The 20,484-nt window shown below is 48.6% G+C and overlaps 5 protein-coding genes across 5 annotated transcripts; 3 read left to right on the plus strand and 2 right to left on the minus strand.

Annotated features, from left to right (window-relative positions):
• Positions 1 to 5,683: 5,683 nt before the first annotated feature.
• On the plus strand, positions 5,684 to 8,180 carry BC939DRAFT_400209 (GRAM domain-containing protein; the record flags this gene model as incomplete). Its single annotated transcript, XM_051552526.1, has 4 exons — positions 5,684 to 5,960; positions 6,495 to 6,598; positions 6,753 to 7,024; positions 7,568 to 8,180. Coding segments are annotated over 4 exons (1,266 nt in total), but the record flags the coding sequence as incomplete, so codon positions are not given.
• A 937-nt stretch (positions 8,181 to 9,117) lies between these two features.
• Positions 9,118 to 11,025, minus strand: BC939DRAFT_459822 (uncharacterized protein). The gene is made up of 7 exons (XM_051556776.1): positions 10,691 to 11,025; positions 10,479 to 10,550; positions 10,266 to 10,378; positions 10,095 to 10,163; positions 9,878 to 9,959; positions 9,736 to 9,765; positions 9,118 to 9,545 (listed from the first exon to the last, which is right to left on the minus strand). Exons 1-7 carry the CDS (start codon positions 10,749 to 10,751, stop codon positions 9,274 to 9,276), a joined length of 699 nt encoding a protein of 232 aa, XP_051409507.1. The 5' UTR covers positions 10,752 to 11,025; the 3' UTR covers positions 9,118 to 9,273.
• Positions 11,026 to 12,443: 1,418 nt separating this feature from the next.
• On the plus strand, positions 12,444 to 15,029 carry BC939DRAFT_254279 (kinase-like domain-containing protein). The gene is made up of 7 exons (XM_051551021.1): positions 12,444 to 12,696; positions 12,807 to 13,202; positions 13,283 to 13,369; positions 13,459 to 13,859; positions 13,946 to 14,228; positions 14,327 to 14,426; positions 14,530 to 15,029. The coding sequence occupies exons 1-7, from the start codon at positions 12,592 to 12,594 to the stop codon at positions 14,922 to 14,924; spliced, it is 1,767 nt and encodes a 588-aa protein (XP_051409508.1). The 5' UTR covers positions 12,444 to 12,591; the 3' UTR covers positions 14,925 to 15,029.
• A 283-nt stretch (positions 15,030 to 15,312) lies between these two features.
• On the plus strand, positions 15,313 to 17,460 carry BC939DRAFT_484744 (lariat debranching enzyme, C-terminal domain-containing protein; the record flags this gene model as incomplete). The annotated part of the gene is given in 8 exon segments (XM_051559268.1): positions 15,313 to 15,366; positions 15,379 to 15,495; positions 15,603 to 15,760; positions 15,882 to 16,197; positions 16,296 to 16,752; positions 16,774 to 17,026; positions 17,119 to 17,258; positions 17,372 to 17,460. The coding sequence occupies 8 exon segments, from the start codon at positions 15,313 to 15,315 to the stop codon at positions 17,458 to 17,460; spliced, it is 1,584 nt and encodes a 527-aa protein (XP_051409509.1).
• A 352-nt stretch (positions 17,461 to 17,812) lies between these two features.
• On the minus strand, positions 17,813 to 18,885 carry BC939DRAFT_459833 (uncharacterized protein). Its single transcript, XM_051556777.1, is given in 5 exon segments — positions 17,813 to 18,117; positions 18,151 to 18,174; positions 18,264 to 18,353; positions 18,396 to 18,851; positions 18,863 to 18,885. 4 exon segments carry the CDS (start codon positions 18,651 to 18,653, stop codon positions 17,893 to 17,895), a joined length of 597 nt encoding a protein of 198 aa, XP_051409510.1. The 5' UTR covers positions 18,654 to 18,851; positions 18,863 to 18,885; the 3' UTR covers positions 17,813 to 17,892.
• Positions 18,886 to 20,484: the final 1,599 nt, after the last annotated feature.

Below are 20,484 nucleotides of genomic sequence, written 5' to 3' on the forward strand. Positions count from 1 at the left end.
CATGGTCGGCGAATACGCTACCTCGCTCACCCTTGTCCAGAACGGCGTTCCCACTGCCACTGATGATACCATCTTGAAGCTCCTCCCCATCGTCGGTACCCCGATTGCCCAGGCTATTGTCGACTTGGCTACCTTGAGCTTCTCGAGCGTCATGATCAACAGCCCCGCCGAAACTGATTTCACCACCAACATCAACGGTCTTATTGCCAACACTGGTCCATTCGATGCCGAGATCTCCTTCCCCAGCGGCTCTGGTGTTGCCTGGATCAACGGTGGTTCCAACGTGGACATCGGTCAGATCGCCATGCCCGCTGTTCAGGCTAAGGCCGATTTCGGTGCCCAGCTCGCTTTGACTAACGTTCCTTTCCATGTTACCAACGGCGGCAACATGGGCGACTTTGTTGGTTACTCTTTGAAATCCGAGTCCTTCGAGTGGTTGGTTACCGCCGAGAACATGGTCGTCACTGCCATGGGTGCTCCCATCCCCGGTATTAACATGAGCAAGAAGGTCTCCCTCAAGGGCTTCAACGGTCTCCAGGGCCTGGCTATCCAGAAGTACGATCTTCCCTCGAACGACCCCAACGGTATTCACTTGGTTCTCTCTGCCACTCTTCCCAATCCTTCGAACGTCGGTATTGAGATGGGTACTGTTGTGTTCAGCAACATCTTCGAGGGTCAAGAAATTGGTACTGTCCAGACTGTTGCACTTAAGCTCTTACCTGAGGCCCTTACCCCTATCAACATGGAGGGAACTTTGGTCAAGCAGACGTCTGAGGCTGGTCTCGATGCCCTCGGCAACATGTTCCGCATGGCCTTGAACGGCGGTACCCCTAATCTGATCGTCAAGGGTCAGTCTGTCACCCCTGCCAGCGGTCCCGTCTCCTGGTTGAGCTCTGCCTTCTCTAGCTTGACCCTGAACGTCACTCTGCCCAGCATCGGCAAGCAGGACATCATCACCGGTATTACCCTCAAGACCATGACCTTGGACTTCACTGGCCCTGATCCCTACAGCGTCATGACTTCCTCCGACAACATCGAAGCCACGTTCAAGATTCCTTTTACCTTCCCACTGAACATTGTCCAGGTCGCTGAGGACATGAACATCCAATTGCCCCTCGGTAACAACGTTGCTAACTTGAAGCTCCCTCTCGCACCAGCTCAGACCCTCAGCCCTGGTCTCCTCAAGACCGCTTACTCGGACCAACCCTTGAACGTCAACGACGGTGCCCACGGTGTCTTCAACGCCTTCTCCAAGGTCTTGACCACCGGCCCTGGTGTCCAGTTCTTCCTCGCTGGTACCGCTGACACTGTTGCCGAGACTGCTGCTGGCGATGTCAAGATCCCTGGCATTGCTGTCAGTGTCTCTTCTACCATGGTCGGTATGAACCTGAACGCTGGTGGTGCCCAGATCACCAACATTTCGATCACTGGAGGCACGCCCGAGTATCTCGAGATTCATCAGAACGTCGTTCTCCAGAACCCCTCTGGCTTGACTGTCAAGGTTGGTGATGTCAGCTTCAACATTGCCTACGCTGGCAACCTCATGGGTACGGCCGTCGTCTCCAACATGGTCCTCACCCCTGGTGTCAACACTCTCCCCGCCGTGTTCCACTTGGCTCCCTCTGACAGCCATATTCGTGATGGATTCTTGAGCGGTTTCGTTGCTGGTGCCCAGTTCAATTTGGAAGTTTCTGGTAGCGAGGAATCGAGCAATATTGAGTCCCTCAAGGAGGCCATGGCCTCGATCAAGATGAACTCCATCATCTCTGGTATCCACGACAAGTTGATTGCCGCTGGCAGCGCTGCCCAGCCTAACATCTGGAACATGTTGCAGCTCACTAAAGCCCGCCAGACCCCTGTGCAAGTTATGATTTACAACCCCTTCGACACCCCTCTGTACGTCAAGAGCATGCAGGCCGCCACCTCCTGGCAGGGCAAGGACTTTGGTGTTGTCAGCCAGGATGTCGGCTTGACCATCCCTGCCAAGGGCACTGTTCTCTCGCCAACTGTGGTCATGGTCTCGCCTGCTGGTGTCGACTTCATGGCCGTCCTTCTCCCCTTCATGCTGACCTACCCTCAACTCCTCATCGGCGCCACTGCCAACGTACCATTCACTATCAAAGCAACCATCACAGCTGCTGTTGGCGGTGCTAACGGTTACGTCGGAAACGTTGCCTACGCTCAGCCTGATACCATCATTGGCGTCAAGATTGATGGTGATATTCCTCAGGGTTTCAAGATCCCTACCATTGGTTCCACGACTGTCTCGGCTAATAGCACTGCTAGTCCCACGGCCACGACCGAGACTTCCACCATCTCCGCCACTACCACTATCTCCGCCGCTACCACCACCACCACCGCCACCACCACCACCACCACCACTGAGACCACTACGCCTACCGCCACAACCGAACCAACCGAACCAACCGTAGTGAGCGCTCCATTCAAACGCCAGGTCCAGATGCTTGAGTCCGGTCCCTCGAGCGCCGACCCTGCTGTTGTCGAGGCTTGGCTCAAGACCATGGTCAACATGATCGCCATTGACGAGGGTGTCGCCGCTCCCTTTGTTTAAAGGCGACCAAGAGTGAGAACGTGTAACTTATATCGAATATACATTATTGTTTTGTTGCTGCCCCTGTTTATTTATTTCGCGCGCATATACTTCTTTGCATGGCTGCTTTCCACAACGGCTGCGTTTTTTTTCTTTCTTTCTTTGAGTGACTTGACTCTTTTTCTACTTTTTTTTTTTCTTTTTCTCGAATATTTGACTCGCTGGCCTTCTTTCACGACCTTTCTTCCCAGCGTCTGCAAGACTCGTTTTAATGATCCTTGCTCTTTCCCCCCCATTTTTTCTTCTTCCCGCTGGCCTCTTCGTTCTTATGCCAGGAGTCTTGCAAAAATTATTTCGACTTTTTTTTTCTCACCTCTCATTTCATGATCATTCCGCCACGCCTTTATTATATACCCAACCCTGTACAGTAATTTTAATGATAATATTCTGTCAAATCCTTTGTCAAGCACCTTCCTTCTATCGAAAAAGACCTCCCGAGAACAGAAAAAAAGAAAAAAGAAAAAAAGAGCTCTGCCATGAATTTCGAGGGCGAGCAGCTGAGCGACGGGAGATCCACGATACATTTATTTTAATGAGAGAAAAAAAAATCCAAGTATTAAAGAAAAATGAAAGAAACTACAGCGCGCAAAGTGGAATGTATATGAACGTAGACAGCCTGAGAAAGAAATAATACAGCATCGTTCTTCATTACATATATACATACATATGTTTGCTTGCATATCGGCCGTCGTTTGTTCTTCCTACTTCTGGGTTATGGATCTCGTCGTTTTCGTCTGCAGGCTCATCAGGAGGGAGTGCGAGCATGCATTAAGCGACGCAAAAGTCATGGTAAAGAAAGTGCTGCCGCCAGCCCGTTCAGGCTCCTCTTTCCACCCGTAAGCATTTGTTTTCGACTTGAAGATTTGCGCGAATGATGGACCACAGGGCGATGTATACCCAGACGCGCTGTAGCGCTCGAATTCGTCATAGGGCTTCTTCGCTTGTTAGGACTTTTAAGACGCGTCGAAGACTGGCCAATGAGATGAGTGGCAAACCCTCTTTTAGTAATAACTGACAACTTTGCGACAGCAGGAGGCGGTTGATATGGACGCTTGCTTCGTTGTAATCATGTGCAACCGTCTGGCTCATGATGCGGATTGCATAGCCGGTGCCCCAAAACGACAGCAGCCTATTGCTACTGCTGGCCTTGGTCTTGAGTTGGACTATGTTGATGCGCTTGACGCTATTTATCATTGTGAGATAAGACCAAGTTGGCGTGGTGTATTGTTGCCGGGCTCTATAGGAACTGACACCAAATCATTCGAATTACTTTCCATCTCGTCCAAACTGCTGCCTGCTGTGCTGGAACTCTCTTGTTCCATTTCCATTGACATCGTACTTTAGTCCTTGGGCATGACAATTTCATCTATGCATTGCATGTTGATGAAGGCACCGAAAGCAGCTCCCTTTCTGGTGGTTAGCAATACAGTGTTCATGGCGTTCGTCCATGGAGATCTAACCGCGTTCTCAATGTCAAAACGTCCAGCGCTCTTTAAATAGATACTTCATGAATACCGATCACTCCAAGTGCAATGCAATGCAGGAGCCCTGTGGATATTTGTCGAGCCTTGCGCCTCGTATAACCATGGCAGTCTATAGGACGGAAAAGGGCGTTCGAAACTATGGCCAAAGGGCATGGAAAGTGGCAGAGAAGAGAGTCTATCTAGGCTTTCTAGAATCGACCAATGTTTGGGCGAAGTCAATTGGCACTGACGAATGACCCTTCATGTTATAACGATTTTTAATATTATTATTATTTTTGGACTCACATTCCAACTCTAGGGTTGTAGAACAATAGGGTTTGACTAATGATGATTCTTCCCCACACATCATCATGACCGGAGGGTTTGCACGATGAGAGGATATGCGAGTATAGCTATCCTCCTCCACAGTGGGCTGTTTGACACCTATATGCCTCGGCTGTTTGATACCACGTATAAGGACATCATCGACCCATCATTTATCCTTCGCCCAGTCGTCCAGTTCCGAATTATAACGCAGCAAACTACCTCTTCTTCTCAACGAATTCCACTTCTCCTTCCCACTTGTCTACCCTACTCTATCTCCTTTTTCATCTGCTTGTCTACAGTGCTCTTTACCAGTAGTCTTTTTTTGATGCTCATTCTTCACAAATAGCACACTTCTCGCCTTAGTGAATAGTGCCCTTCATCTCCAACCTATCCATTCCAGCGCCTCCTCACTCTTTGTCCTACCCCTCTCTTCATATATCTCTTCCTCCTTTCCTTCCATCTCCTCGTCTCGATCGTTTAAATGGCATTACCACCGAGCTCCGGGTCTCTGGACCAGATCAGCCAGGATCAGCTGCAGCAACAGCAGCTCCAGGGCCAACAGCCCCTGACAGCACCTCAATTGCCCCTTTCTGCACAATATTCTCCGCAAGACCAGCAACAGCAACAGCAACAACAACAGCAACAGATGCCAGCCAAAGCATCTTTTCAGTCACCAAATAGCAGCAGTGGTGCCGCCCAGTCTCAGGCCCCTACAACCATTCTTGACACACTTCGCAATGCGGCCTCCAAAACCACGGACATGCTAGGTATCGGCTCTAACTCTGATCCTAACATCGTTATCAACGACAGCAGTAACAGTAACAGCGACCGCAACGTCAACGTCAATGATGGAGATGTCAACAGGGGAGCTGCTCTGGCAGGTAATAATGGCAGCACAGGTGGATATGGGAATGAGCAACAGCAACAACCCGTTTGGACTGGTGGTGGTGCTGCTTTATTACCGAATGAGAGCAACAGCATCCCACACGATTCGCACAGCACAGCCATGTCCTCTGCAACGACGACGACCGCTCCTGTCGTTGTTCCTCCTCTCCCCCCTTCTTCTTCGCCTCCCACCCCCGCCGCTGTTCCCGAATCTGCCTCTGCCCCGCCACTCCATCCGCTAGTCTCTGCACCCGCCAACGTCCACATCGCTTTTACCACTACTCAACCCACCACAGCCGTCCAAAATAACTCCAACGATAACACCACCAACGCAGCGGCACATCCCTCCACTACTGGAAATCCGGTGATGAATCAAACACAATCAGATCTCATGACCATGGAAACATTCCAACCGAATGGAGGGAGCGCGTACAATCACGATGCACAGGAATTCACTTACCCACCTCAAGCAGGCGGCCCAGGTAGTTTCCCAGAGTCCTATGGCGCGAATGACCGACAGTATGATTATGGCAGCGAGGTTGGCACACAGGGCAACGACGGTGGCGACGATGCCTATGAGACCAACATCAACTTCGTGTATGCTAATGAGAAACGTCTCAGCGACTTTCACGCCCTGTTTCGCAGTGTCCCCGAAGACGAGAAGCTGATCGAAGGTATGATGCATCCCTATCCCGCTCCAAATCTCCTGTTCTATTTTACACATATGCGCACAACAACGCCGACTATCCACATTCCTTGAGGTGTTTTACAGCAAGAGTCAGGACACACACATTACCATCAAATATAACAACCACAGGCGATTTGTTTTTAGCCTCTTGCGAACGCTGGGTTCAGGTCAAAGAAGAGTCAAGACAAAATGTTCAATGAATGGAGGCCAGCTTGCTGTGGTTCAAAAGTCGACCAACCTTAATTACACGCGGACTGTGCTTTAATTAAACCTCGCCTTGCACCATCGACCTTGGCGTGGCCACGTATACCACAGGATTCTATCCATTTTGTACTCGCCCGCTTCTTCTTCTTTACAGGAAACCAACATGTATTGTCAGGAGTAATGGATCAGCTCATGTATCCCATATATCCATATCTCCGTTTGGCCATCGCCTGACATCTGGGCCGATCGATTTAATCCGTGATCCATGATATGGCGAATTTTACTCGGCTCTGATCCTTTCTCAAATTTAAAATAGATTACGGTTGTGCTCTGCAGAAAGAAATCCTTGTCCAGGGCAGACTCTACATCAGTGAGAACTATGTCTGCTTCAATGCCAACATCTTTGGATGGGTCACCAATGTAAGAACTTGTCAATTCCTGTGTCTGGTGTCAGTCAATCAGTCAACCAAGAAGAAGAAGAAGAAAAAAGAAAAAAAATAGCTTCGAAAGAAATCCATTAGGATCATAAAATAATCCAAGATGCCTTTCATTTGTTCAATGTCATAACAATTAGCTGGTTATCGCCTTCTCAGAGATCACAGCCATCGAAAAGCGACTCACTGCGTTTGTGATCCCCAATGCTATCAGCATTTCTACCACCACCAACACAAAGGGACACTTCTTCGCGTCGTTCTTGTCTCGGGATGCTGCTCACGACCTGCTGATGGCCGCATGGAGAAAGTCGTTCCCGTGTGCGGCCAATGCCTCTGCAGCCAGCAACAATGTGTACTTTCAAAGAAACAGATCCAACGTTACGCTGAACGATGACGACACCGACACCGAATCGTTCACTTCTGCAAGACCCGCTTCAGACTCCAGAAGAAACCGACATAGGCGGTCGTCCTCAGCCTCACAGAACTGGACCGCAGATGAAGCTGACTGGGATGAGACAGAGGACATGGATGGCAAAGTTACCACAGATATTAAACATCGACGCAGGTCCAAGAAGGCAGTAATGAAGAAAATCCTAAAAGGTAACGAACGGTGCGGCTGACATAGCAGGCGCCAATGTCTTTGTGTTGTTCTTGGATTCTAACACCCGTAACGTGCTTTCAATAGAGATCATTGAACCTATACTGCCAGATAACGACAACCATCACGGTACGTTATTCTCGCTTGTCAAAGCAACATGGTTTGAGTAAAGGGTGCAGCTTGAAAAGATTAGTAATCATTACGATCCATAAAATATGTAGAAGGCCATACCGGACGACCTCGATCAGTATCAGAGTTGCCGCCACCACCATCTTCATTTGAGTACTCGGGGTCTGTTACCAACAAGTCACTAGATTTGAACCCGGTCTCATCAAACGGCCCTCAATCCCAAGCAAGACCAGGATCGCCTCCCAGATCCCACGCCAATGGTGCGGCTGACGGGGACGATAAAAAAACCAAGGGGGGAAATCGAGTACCGACTACCTGCAAATGTTCGAAGGACGGCCGACACTATGCCAACACATACATGTCCGAGACATTCCCAGGATCAGTCGAGAGCATATGGAAGCTCATATTCGACTCGGACTTCAGCAAAGGCTTTTTGACCAACGAAGTCATGAAAGGCGCGGACGTGCAGGAAGAAGCATGGCAAAAGGCTGACAATGGAACGACGACGAAGGTTACAAAGTACACAAAATGGCTTGGAATGCCCATCGGCCCCAAAACGACCAAGGCCATCCTGACAGATGTTTGTGAGCATAAGGACTTTGACGAGTACGTGACGACAGTGACGACAACATCGACCCCAGATGTACCCTCTGGAAACAGCTTCACGACAAAGTGCCGTACCTGTATTACCTGGGCAGGTCCCAATCAGGTCAAGGTCCTGGTTACTGGCGCGGTTGAGTTTACAAAGAGTAGCTGGATCAAGGGTCAGATCGAGAAGGGCGCCGCGGAGGGTATGACGACGCATTATAAGGAATTGAATGCGAGCATGCGGAAACATATCGCCGCTCATCCAGACGAGTTTTCAAGTGGTGCTGCCGCTGCTTCTGATGGTACTGCTTCGCCAAAGCACAGGGGTCACTCCTCACCACGCGCACACTCTCATGTTCGCCAACAGAGGGCCGAAGGAGAGTACCAATCGGGCAAACCATCGACATTTACAGAGGACGCGAGTACTGAGAAGGCTTCTTTATCAGCATCAGCATCAGCACCAGTGACAGGAACTGGTGCCACCTCAGGAAAAACGAGCGGTGTGTGGTCGACCATCACTGATGTGTTCACTTCATGTATGGGCGACGGCGAGAGCGTGTCCCATCTGGCGTTGGTGGCGGTTTTGCTCTTGGTGATGGTGGCCAATATTTATATCTGGCTCCAGATCTCGCATGTTACCTCGCAGATCGAGAGGATGCAGGATAATATGTTTTCGCATCGATCATCCAGCAGAGATGGAGTGCGGGCGATGCACAAAAGCAGTGGAAACGAGAACAATCCGTTTGCAGATATTGCTGGTGGACTTGGCGATGAGGGGTACACGCAAGAGCAGGAGGAGGCCATGTGGGCATGGCTGACAGAACGAGAAGAGCGACATCGGCGGTACCAGCAAGGGAGCGCCAAGGACTGGATTCGGACGAGAAAGACCGGTAGTGCCGACAGGAGCTATGACGATGATGACAAACAAGCAGCGCTCAAGGACTTTTCTGCGACCGAGGCAAAACTCCAGGCGAGGATTAATGACCTCCAACAGCAACTTGAGACCCTTGAGAAAGCTGTGGATTTGGGCTCCCATGGAATGTAAAAACAGCAACATCAATACCAACAACAACAGCAACAACCGCAGTAACAGCAATAGTAGCACGACTACAAAGACATGGCATTTACTTCATATCTACTTCATAAATAAAGCAATCTTAAAGTTGACAAGACACGGGGTGTTTTTGAAAGCGCTTTCATTGTTGATGTTTATTATATAGAAATTGTACAGACTGTATTTAAGAAAGACAGCGAGGATACGACAGCCTTTGCATTGTGCTCGATGATACAATGAAGGAGGTTGTACGATGACACATCTTAAAGACGACACGAGCTGGGATATTTCACTACTTTCGAGTGGTCTTCATGTTGGCAAGACAAGTTGCGCAGTACCACTTTCCAATTGGGGGCTCCGTCAAGCCGACACATCCATAATGGAACCATTCCTTGTCACACGAATCGTTGTCGCAGCCAACCATGTCGCCAAACGAGACCTGCTGGCAGAAGCAGTACAGCGGTTCGTTGGGGTCGATTTCCATCGCAATGGCGCCACTGCCGCGTTTTCGGCCATTGGGGCTGCTCCTCGGTGCAGAGATAGGGCCTTTTTGGCTCTTGCGATCTATAACGACAGATGGAAAAAGGTAATCAAGGTAATGAAGATGGTTAGACGGACCTGAAAAAAAAAAATGAACAATAGCGGGGTGATACGCCTGGGACATTTGAGGTCTCTTGAGGGAGGGAATCAATCCAATAGAGCGGGAAGGGAGGATAGATGTCAAAGGGAAGAGAAACAGACATCTTCAAAGTACCTCTGCTGACTGAAGGGGCATCCAGATGGGCTGCTTTTGGTTTTGTAAATCATGTAAATGGGATAAGAAGACGATTAAAGACTAGATCTGCGAGCGAGTAAAGAAGCACTGTAAAGGGTGAAAAAACGAGGAGGTTATCTACCTTTCTTCAATTCACCAGCATCCTGAAGATCGATTCCCAAACGCTGCGTTTCCTCGTCCAAACGCACGATTTGACGGTTGATCTATGACGATAATGACAAAACAGACATGTTGATGAGTGATATTGCAATAGACGGTTTTGTCCGCAGCGAAATTCGTTGAAAAATAGCAACACAGGTCCTGATCCTGAAGCCTGAAGGTCCAGAACGATGTCTCACCAATTCGTAGAGCTTCGCACTGAGGTCAATCTTTTGGTCCACCTTCCGGATAGCTGTGCAGTACTCTTTCTATCAGTGTTGAAAGTCATTTGTTGCAGAGGTGTTAATAAGATATAAGAGATCCTGGGTTTCGACAATTAGATATTCAAACTTCTTCCAGCAAGACGGCACCTCAATACTCAGACGTGCTGCTACGAGGTTGGGATCATCTCCAACCGGTATGCTAGATCGCTTGGCCAACTTGATATATTTCTTCCAATGGGTGCGGTAGCTCTCCCGGAGTTCTATAATTCGAAAAATAATAATCGAACGTTGCTTGTCAATGCACTGTGTTAAGCAAGATAGACCTGATGAGTTTCCAACGCAAGCAGACGGTAGTCATACCGAAATACTTCTCATCGGCCATTCGCAGCTCCTGAAGTCCCTGCTGCACCTCCGACGGCAAGTTCTCGAGACCTATTAGCCAGGCGGAATGGAAATTCAATGGGCGCAAGGCCGTCAGCGAAAGAGTGGCTTATATCATACGTTTTTCAGCAGACGAGTACTACCCGCTATGCTTGCGAAAAGGTTGGACAAATATGGGATGGGGTACCTACTCTCGATGTATTCCTCCAAAAACTCCCCTGCTGTCATCGGCGGGTTCGTTACGGGAATCATGTTGTATGAGCTAGAGTGTATGTAAGTGATTCAGAGGAGCTAGATGTTTGAACTCGAGAGGAGATGAAACTGGTACAAAGTGCTCAGCAAACAAGGGAGAACATTTGGAGATAGTGCATTTAGGGAAATTAATATGTCAGAAGCATCCAGCTTGCAACTAGAGAGAAAATTACACGGCTTGAATACTCTGGATTTCAGTGGTTTCCGCTCCCTTTATTTCACAACGCTGGAGTAGAGTGAGCACGCGCGGCGCGAAAGAGATAGACTATGTAAGCTGGAAAAAATGAGCAGAGAGCGTGGCGTTCGCATGGCTTTGGTATTTTATTTCAAACTGAATTGGAGCCCAATGGACATGCAAGGTCTGGATTTCCGCCCGCATTATCTGCGGCTCGTGCAAACGTGCAGGCAACATTGATGTGCATGTACATCGGTGGCGAGGACGTGGAGCAGGGTTTTAATAAAAGGGCACCATCCGGGAGGGGGCGTTTGAGAAGGTGTGCTGGTCCGCCGCACAACCAGTTCCAGTAACCAAGGAAACGACAACAAAAACAGAGACAAATAAGATTAGCTGCGACAAGTTAAAAGTAAGCGAGCTTAGTGCAGGTCAGTGTGCTACCGCAAGTCAACAGGAACTGAGTGAAGTGAAGGGAAAGGTGAAGGGAAAGGTGAAGTGAAGGGAAGTGTAAGCCGACTCTCATCATCTCGGCCTTTTTTTTTTTTTTTTTTTTTTTTTTTCCTTTTTCTCTTCTTTTCTTTCTTTAGTCTCGCTCTTCTTCACTCGCCCCTCACCATCGAGATCTCATTCCACCCATCAGCTTCCTCTGTGTGTCCTCCTCCCCATCCTTTTTGCTATTCTTTCTTGTTTGGTCTCTCCAGTTTTCCTTACTTTCTTCACATTGGTCGTCTCGCTCCCTTCTTTGTTTGAAAACAGCACTACTATTTACTAGCCATGGCTATGTTTGGCGACGACAACTCGAACCCTCTCTCCAAATACAGGGAGTTGACACCCATCCAATCTGTCCGGGACCAGACCCCTACCAACGCTTCGGGAGTCTTGAAGCATGGTTATATCTCAGTCAAGGAAGAGGGCCTCAAGGCCTTTATCTGGTCCAAGAGATACATGACCCTTCGCGAGCTCACCCTGAGTTTTCACAGAAACGAGGTCAGTAACAACGCTTTCTCTGTATTAGTCCGCCGTAAGGTCGGACGTCAGTTGATTCAGGAACGACAGGAACGGGCGCATATTCTGATTCTCAAGGAGTGGCAGCTACCCACACTCAAGGAACAGAGCAAAAGGAGCAAAGTAGCCACACTGTGGTCAATTGTGGTTTCAAGGCGTCCTCTGGCACGATGTCAAGATGGATGGTGCCCGAGTCTCGACCACACCAACTCCTCGGTCACTTATCAGAGTCAGCCCGTTGGATTTATCGTCCCTCGCCTCAATTTTGCCACTGTTCGACCCTACACTTTTTTTTTTTACGAACTGGGATGGTATCACCCTGACACAACAGCAGAGAAAGAAAAGAAATGCGAAGATGCTTAAAGCTAAAGAGTGCCTGTGTGTCATGTCCTGTTCACTGTGTCTGTGCAATGGCTACATTCTGAAAAGTATATGTTCGTAGAGATGGCGACGGCTAACCCTAGTGTCATGGCAACATTGGATATCCGTCTTGTTTGCTTTCGTAATCTCTAGTCTACCCCCCAGGCCGTCGTGTTGATTTTCCTCAAGGACATCACCGCTGTGACCCGTACGGATCTGAAGGCCTATTGCTTCGAGCTAGTGACAAAGGACAGGAGCTACTTTCTCTCGTGTAAGAACGACGAGGAGCTATATTCGTGGATGCATGAGATCTACTCAAGATCGCCTCTCATGGGTGTCTCAAACCCCACTAACTTTGTGCACAAGGTCCATGTGGGATTCGACCCCAACACTGGCAATTTCACGGTATGGACAAAGCTTACAGCTGGGAAGGGCAGATTGACTATCTGCACCGCAATCAGCCGCGTGCAATACTGACCCTCTTTCCTGCCTCATATCGGTCATTTCAATAACAGGGCTTACCCGATACGTGGACAAAACTGCTCACCGGATCCGCCATCACTAAGGAGGATTACGCCAATAATCCACAGGCAGTGTTGGAGGTCTTGGAGTTCTATACGGATCAAACAAAGCGCAATGAACAAGAGTACGGCACACCATCATTGGTTCCCAGCAACCTTCCCCTCATCCCCAGCGACTCTGAGGGCGATCGATGGGCGAACCTCATACCCCGACAGTCACCTTCACCCCCTTCGAGCAATCGTCCGGAACGCCCGGAACGCCCACAACGCCCAGAGCGTCCTGATCGGCCAGATGACCAGCTTCGACCTTCAATTCCGGAGCGTTCACAGAGTGTTGACATCCTTCCAGTGACTCAGAGGATGTCCAGCCTCGGCCTCTATGATGACAGGGTATGTGCTTGTTGTGTATATGATTGTCTTTGTTATAATTGCCATTGTGCTTGCTAACCAAAGATTAAATATCTGAATAGGGAAACCAGCAGGCAGGTCAAAGACCAAATGTTGCGCCCAGACCACCGCAGGGTCACCGCCCCGATTATGCCCCTCCTTCCCCTACTGTAAGATGGAACCCACGAATTCTTGTACCAAATGGTTTGTTACGACATAAGGTCCTAACCATCGCCTTGTTTCTCCTGCAATTGCACAGTCACCACGCGCACCCAACCATCAATTCTCCAACTCGCACTCTCACAAGTACAATAACCAGCCGTATCATCCGCCAGTTCACCAGCAGCCATCCCCATCGTCTTCGCCCTCTGGCACACGACCACCTGGTCCATACGGGCCTCCTCCTCGTAGCAACACTGCGCCCATTGCTGTCAAATATCCCGGCACTTCTCACGAGACTGGCGTCAAACCACCCATTGCACCCAGACCTGCAGTGGCCGATGCCGCTGCTGCGTTGAATGGCGACAGCGCACCCAAAGTGGTTGTCGAGCGCCGTATCTCGACCATGACGGAGGCTGAGGTGATGGAGAAGTTGAGGAGCGTTGTTTCGTCGGGTGATCCCAGCACATTGTACAGCAAGATCAAGAAAGTTGGTCAGGGGTAAGCAGCTGGCGCTCTCTTTCTTATGACTGCCTGCCATAGATCTATCAAAACGGCGCTATTAACACTTCTTCCTTAACAACTAGTGCTTCTGGATCAGTCTATGTTGCCAAGCATCTCACAACAAACAGCAAGGTTGCCATCAAACAGATGGATCTGTCTCTTCAGCCTAGAAAGGAGTTGGTCGTCAACGAGATTTTGGTCATGAAGGAATCTACCAACCCCAATATTGTCAATTACTTGGACTCTTTCTTGGTCAAGGGCCAAGAGCTTTGGGTCGTCATGGAATACATGGAGGGCGGCGCTTTGACAGATGTTATCGACAATAATAAGTTGTCAGAATCTCAGATTGCTTGCATCTGTTTAGAGGTGAGTTGTACATCTTCACGCCTGCTGCTTGTCAGGAATCAGGAAGGGGAGCGGTCATTGATATTTTGTTTTCAATCGCTATCGTTGTATGTCTATAGACTTGCAAGGGTCTTCAGCATCTGCACAGCCAGAACATTATTCATAGAGATATCAAGTCCGATAATGTTCTCATGGATTCTTATGGACATGTCAAGATCAGTAAGTGCGGCATTTCTATGACAGGAGCTCTTCGTGATTCTCGATATGTAATAAGAGTGTCGTTTTCTGACCGAAGCATACTATTATTAATCGCTTTATATAGCCGATTTCGGTTTCTGTGCCAAGCTAACGGACCAAAAGAACAAGCGCGCTACCATGGTCGGAACTCCGTATTGGATGGCACCTGAGGTCGTGAAGCAGAAAGAATACGGCGCCAAGGTCGATATTTGGTCATTGGGTATCATGGCAATTGAGATGATTGAGCAGGAGCCACCATACCTGGATGAGGAACCTCTCAAGGCTTTGTACTTGATTGCTACGAACGGCACCCCGACGCTCAAGAAGCCAGAAACTCTCAGTTCGGAGCTGAAGAACTTTTTGGCGGTCTGCTTGTGTGTCGATGTCAAGAGTCGTGCTACATCGCTGGAGTTACTGGAGGTAAGCAGAAGCTGTCTTCAGAATATGTCAGGTTCACAATCGTCGTCGGATACATATTAATCTCTCTTTCCTTTAATATATCAGCATGAGTTCCTTGGGAAATCTTGCCAGATGTCATCCCTTCGATCCTTGTTTGACTTCAAGAAGAGCGGATAAATCCTTGTGAACAGACAGAGCCGAGAACATTGGATGCAAAAATAGTCCGCGGAAACAGGCACTTGTTGAAGGAAGGTCAACTGAACATCTATCGTAAATAAACAAAGTAATCCTTTATGCTTTTAAGGCGCGCGTTGATGTTCGGCATTGGGCCAGACGAGCCGCAATTTGGTCAGGCACAACAACGTCACATCCAAGTGAAGGACGGTTAGTCCAGAACAACATTCTTTCCCTATTACACCGCACAGAAAGTAAACGATGAGAGTAAGGCGCAGTCGCTGCATCCGCATTCATGTCAGAACATACTCGCAGAATGCAAGTGACATGGACTAATGCCGAAAATTGTGTTCTTGAGTAGATCGCAATAGAGGGCTGTTGCCATGGCGAATTGGACAATATCTATAGAGAAATTGCGACTCGTGAGAGGCAAAATGGCTATAAAGTGGACCTGCTGCTGATCTGCGGAGACTTTCAGGTGTGTCGATGTTCTCTTATTGTGTATACGGGCGTGTATGAGCTATAACAGTGGCACCGATACCTGGCACTGTGGAACTAACCTCGAATCTCTACTGTTGATATTAGGCCATACGAAATGAAGCCGATCTAGAGGCGATGGCATGTCCACGAAAGTATCTGCGCTTGGGAACTTTTAACAAGTACTACTCCGGGGAAACCAAGGTGCCAATTCCGACAGTGTTTATTGGCGGCAACCATGAGGCGAGCAACTATATGTGGGAGCTGTAGGTTGCTATTTGGATCAGGCATCCTTTGAAATGATGTTCCAGTCGAATGGATAGTATCATGGATCAGAAAAAAAAACTGATACGATATTGCATCTGATCTTTTGACTGAATAACGCAGGTATCATGGAGGATGGGTCTGCCCAGGCATTTATTTTCTCGGGTTTGGAGGCGTGATCAACTTTGGCGGACTCAGGATCGGCGGGATGTCAGGAATCTACAACCACCACCACCATCAAGTAGGACACTACGAGGTCTCACCATACAATGACAACAACAAGAGGAGCATATATCATGTTCGTCAGTATGATACGTACAAGATGTTGCAAGTCAAAGAGCCCATGGATGTCTTCCTGTCGCACGACTGGCCCCGTGGAATCGAACAATACGGAGACACACAGGGTCTGCTTCGAAGGAAGAGTTGGTTCTTGGGAGAGGTAATAAGGAACCATACAGGGTCTTCATTGGACATTCTTGTTGAAAACAGGACATTGTTCGCTTGATTGTAATCGTTTAAAGTTGGATACACTACTAGGTTCAGAGCAACACTCTAGGAAGCCCGGCACATGAGGAGATTCTCAAAGCAGTCAAACCCGAATATTGGTTTGCTGCCCATTTGCATGTACGCTTCCAAGCGTTCGTTGAATGGAAAGACCAAGCCAAAGCCCAGCAAGAAGCATCGCAGGCGCAACCTACACTGCAAGAACACCCAGCAGTACAGCCTTCTGTGATTATGAACCCTGATGCAATCGATATCGAGTTGAGCGACGAAGAGGATGCCTGTATTCAATCGGCGCCGTCGACTACTATGGAGGCTGTCAAGAATCCAGACGAGATTCAGATTGAACTGGATGACGAAGATGAGGAACAAGAGTCACAGAGCAGGGGTGTGAATGAGAAGGCCGAGGCACAGACGACTGCAGTGGCCACTGTTTCGAACCCGGAAGAAATTTATATCGAGATGGACGACGAGAGTGAAGGCGAAACTGGAGGTGGCTCTGCATCAGGCACAGCACAGACAGCGCCGCCACAGCAGGGTCCTATGGACGCAAAACCAAAGCCTTACCCTACGAGCACAACGTTCCTGTCGCTAGACAAGTGTCTTCCGAACAAGAAATTCCTCGAAATTATGGAGTTTCCGAATATCAACGGTCCTAGAGAGTTCATGTATGACGAAGAATGGCTTGCCATTGTTCGGACACTGGATTCGTTCTTGAGCCTTACCCACAAACAAAATCGCCTTCCTCAAGGAGCGCGCCTGCATCAGTAAGTTACCTTCTTTATCTTTTTCTTATTTCAAGCCTTGCATTACATTAGTCAATGGTTCTTATCTCATTCGTATTTATAACCTTTGTTAGCGAATTGGCTGTCAACCGGGAGTGGGTCAGAAATAACATCACGTTGAAGCGAGGCCTTGCGATCCCTGACAACTTTCAGCAGACTGCACCGGCGCACGATCCAGTGCGAACCATGGGTCCGCAACAGAAGACCGAAGCGCGTACGTTTTTTTTTTGCATGATACCCTTTTGACTTTTGTTTTTTAGGATGTTTGCGCTGCAACTGATATGTACTGATGCACTTTTTCTTATTTTTGCTTTTTTGTGTTAATAGTCAGGCCATTTTTGAATCCTCAAACAGCAGAATTTTGTTCCATGCTCCAGATCCCAAACAAGATCAATCCTCATGGTCGTCGTGTCTGATTCTGTAAAGCAGACTAGACAATCTCAGATTTTGATACAGATTCCCTGCAGAAATACTCAAATAAACAGCAGTCTGACGATAGCTTTTCTGTGATAGAAGCTGGATTGAACTGGAGTATGCTATTGGTTCGCGGTTTGGCAACGATACATTGGTTCGCACGGTCTCCAGTTCCTTGGGCAAAGCACGAACTCTATTCAAAAGGATGTCTCCAGCATGCTTGTTCTCGCAATGAATCCTTTCTTTGTACACCTTCCATCCATCACGATTCACAATAACTAGCGTTTCTTGTCATGACATCTCGCGCAATATCCCAAGCAATTAGTCATATTCAAGTGTCCTTATGTTCCCCAAATAAAATAAATAAAAATGCATGATTAGCTTAATACCGATACGTCATATAAAAACAGTTAAACCCGCTGATGATTGAGTCGCTAGGACCATATCGGCTGGCCGTTGGAGTCCAAAGGCTGAAGTTCAGCAGGTCGTATACCCTTGAAAAGCCTATACTGGGCAGCTCGCACCATGTTTTGTGCAGCCATGCTGTCGCGGTGGAAAGGCATCTGGCAGGCTAAACAATACATGCTACGCATATTCACCCGTCCAACAAATCCATGGTCGTATTTTCTGCTTGGACCAACAGGGCCATTGAACGGACACTTTTACGACGTGTAGTATTCGTTGATACCGACCACCGCATGACCCCTGGTCCTGAACTATAAGGACAGGATAATTTGAGACTCGATTAGATTGTGTTTGCCTGTCAATAGGGCCACAAAACACAGCGTTATATCAATGCTCTTACCGCTGAAATCAACTTTGCGCTGAATGTGCCGTGCAGTGAAGTCAACCCGGATGAGGTGCCGAACTTGCCGAGACCCACAACCCACAGCACCTTGTTGGCTGGAATGGCTTTCTTCTGGTTGTCTTCTTTTACCAATTTGATAATAGCCTCGATAGCGATTCGGTCCTCTGCATCCCTCGCCTTTTTCAGATCCCAAGTATTGCGACGATGCCGGAACGATTGGTTGTAGTACTCGTTCAACACCTGTCTGTTTTTATCTATTGAGTTCAAGAACAACCGAACGTCCTCATCAAGAATGCCTCTTCTCGGCAATAGTGAACTCTCGGCATCATGGATCTCGTCGATCTTGCGCCCTTCGATAGCTCTGCGATACTTGAACTGAGGCTGCATCAAGGCCTTTTGCTTGATATTGAGAGTGCGATACTTCCCTGTCGGTGGCCAAGGTAGTGTTCCATCCGCCAAGGGGGGATCAGGGATAAAAACACTGACGTCTGCTGTGACCACCTGGCCCAGGTCAATGCCACCAATGCAGACATCCCTACCGTCACTACACAAAGGGAACTATAGAATGAGTGTTTGATATTCTAGTCCTTGAAGAGACTACCTTCAAAAAAAAAAAAAAAAAATTGCCTGCCAAACGTGTCCTGGAGTTCCTTTGTCGATCCAGAGAACTCGTTCCTAATCTCTTTCAACCACCGATCGGTTCCCATCTTGGGGTCAACTCGGCCAGGAACGGGATTTGAGGGCTTGTACCCCTTTGTGACACGCGTGTCGCAGGCTAGCAACCGCAGCTGGAGTCCGTCCGTCTGGAACGTGCCTGTGAGTACGTACCGCTTTGTGTATTGGTACACGTGGTCTTTGGGCTCAGGTTTGATGACCTCGATCTTGGAGAAGTAGCCCTTTTTCCTATTGAGGGGACATATTAGGTTGCAAAGGAACCCGCCGGGCGCCATTCTTGCAAAAGTAGCCTCAAGTTCGCTCAGTTTGTACTTCTTGGTTGAGTCCATTTTTAAAACTCCTTAAACGTCCTCGCGGTAGCTATCGTGGATAGAGTAGAACAACTCTCGCTCCGTTATAGTTATGAAACCATGGCGGATCGGCGAGATAGGGACTGCAACTGGACGTTTGGCTACATCCACCAGTTCTCGAAGGTGCGGAAATCGGACAAGAAGACTCTCCTTGGGAAGTGTCCTCTCATCGAAGAAACGTCCATCGCCTCCATAGAGCTTCTTGAGCTTTGCAATGAAGATGCAAATGACAAGACAGGTAGATTAACAAGCGTTCAAGGAGGAAGAGAGGAGGAAGAAAGAAAAAAAGAGGAAGCAAGTATTACCTGTTTGATCATTTGTTCGTTCTGCGACTCCCAGAGCATGGTAAAGTCCTTTGCCATTTCATGGGCCAGTGGTGCAAGAAAATTAGAAGTGGCCATCCAACTTTCGGGTCGCACGGTTTGAGCGTGCTTGGCTTTGTACATGTCGAGCACCTCTCGTGCTAGTTTGGCCACGCCAGTAAATGCTAACCTCTTGAGGAAGCTACAGAATTGGGACAGAAGAGTTTTCAAAAACCCCTCCAGCGTGATGGCTGTCTTCCTGCGTACGCACTTATCCTTGAATAGGTTGATGAGCTTTTTTCTGAGATTCTTGCCATCATCATCGCTCGAACTCTTAGACAGAAGATCCAGTAACGCAAATTGCGCATCCCGCTTCCCATTGTTCCAAAAATCGGCAATTCTGCATATGATGTTAGTGATCCTTTGAGGCTTCGTTGTGATATTGGCGCCTCGAGCAGGGGAACTGGCGGCGTGGGCGAGCATGATGTTTCGTCTCAGCGAACCGACATGGAGAGGCCTTAACGGATGAAGCTTCATATGAGCTCGCTTAGCAACATCTCGGTCTGACCGCGTCGCTTCCTCTTTCTGCTCAGTGGTCTTTTTTTCATCCTCCGCAGCCGCATTCTTGGCAACCTCTTTCGTTTCTTCCATTTCCTGTTCTTTCGCCTTTTCCTTGGTTACCGTCCTGTACGTCTTTTGGCTCAACTGAACAAAGGCCCCTATCTCCGTAGGAGTAACACGTTTGGGTTCTGTGGCATGGTCTTGTACTGGTATCGAGGTTGTTGGGGTTGATGGGGCTTATCTGGCTTCCAAGCAAATGACCGCAGACTTTCCATGATGCTCTTCGCCTTGCACTTCGCTTGTGCCTCGGAAGGTTCGACGGCTCGGAAC

The sequence above is a fragment of the Gamsiella multidivaricata genome, assembly GCF_025024155.1.
Source record: "Gamsiella multidivaricata strain RSA 2152 chromosome Unknown BC939scaffold_59, whole genome shotgun sequence".
NCBI lineage: Eukaryota > Fungi > Mortierellomycota > Mortierellomycetes > Mortierellales > Mortierellaceae > Gamsiella > Gamsiella multidivaricata.

Bases quoted from the DNA above. Each gene is read 5' to 3' on its own strand.
- BC939DRAFT_459822 (XM_051556776.1), bottom strand. From the start codon at position 10,751: ATGATTCCCGTAACGAACCCGCCGATGACAGCAGGGGAGTTTTTGGAG. The intron at 10,379-10,478 runs GTATGACTACCG...TTCGAATTATAG, and splicing joins GGCCGATGAGAAGTATTTCG to AACTCCGGGAGAGCTACCGC. The intron at 9,766-9,877 runs GTAGATAACCTC...AACCAAAAGCAG, and splicing joins TGCTGGTGAATTGAAGAAAG to CCCATCTGGATGCCCCTTCA.
- BC939DRAFT_254279 (XM_051551021.1), top strand. From the start codon at position 12,592: ATGCATGAGATCTACTCAAGATCGCCTCTCATGGGTGTCTCAAACCCC. The intron at 14,229-14,326 runs GTGAGTTGTACA...GTATGTCTATAG, and splicing joins TTGCTTGCATCTGTTTAGAG to ACTTGCAAGGGTCTTCAGCA. The intron at 14,427-14,529 runs GTAAGTGCGGCA...CGCTTTATATAG, and splicing joins TTATGGACATGTCAAGATCA to CCGATTTCGGTTTCTGTGCC.
- BC939DRAFT_459833 (XM_051556777.1), bottom strand. From the start codon at position 18,653: ATGCAGCCTCAGTTCAAGTATCGCAGAGCTATCGAAGGGCGCAAGATC. The intron at 18,175-18,263 runs GTAAGAGCATTG...CTGTCCTTATAG, and splicing joins GCGCAAAGTTGATTTCAGCG to TTCAGGACCAGGGGTCATGC. The intron at 18,118-18,150 runs GTCGGTATCAAC...ACGTCGTAAAAG, and splicing joins GGACCAGGGGTCATGCGGTG to TGTCCGTTCAATGGCCCTGT.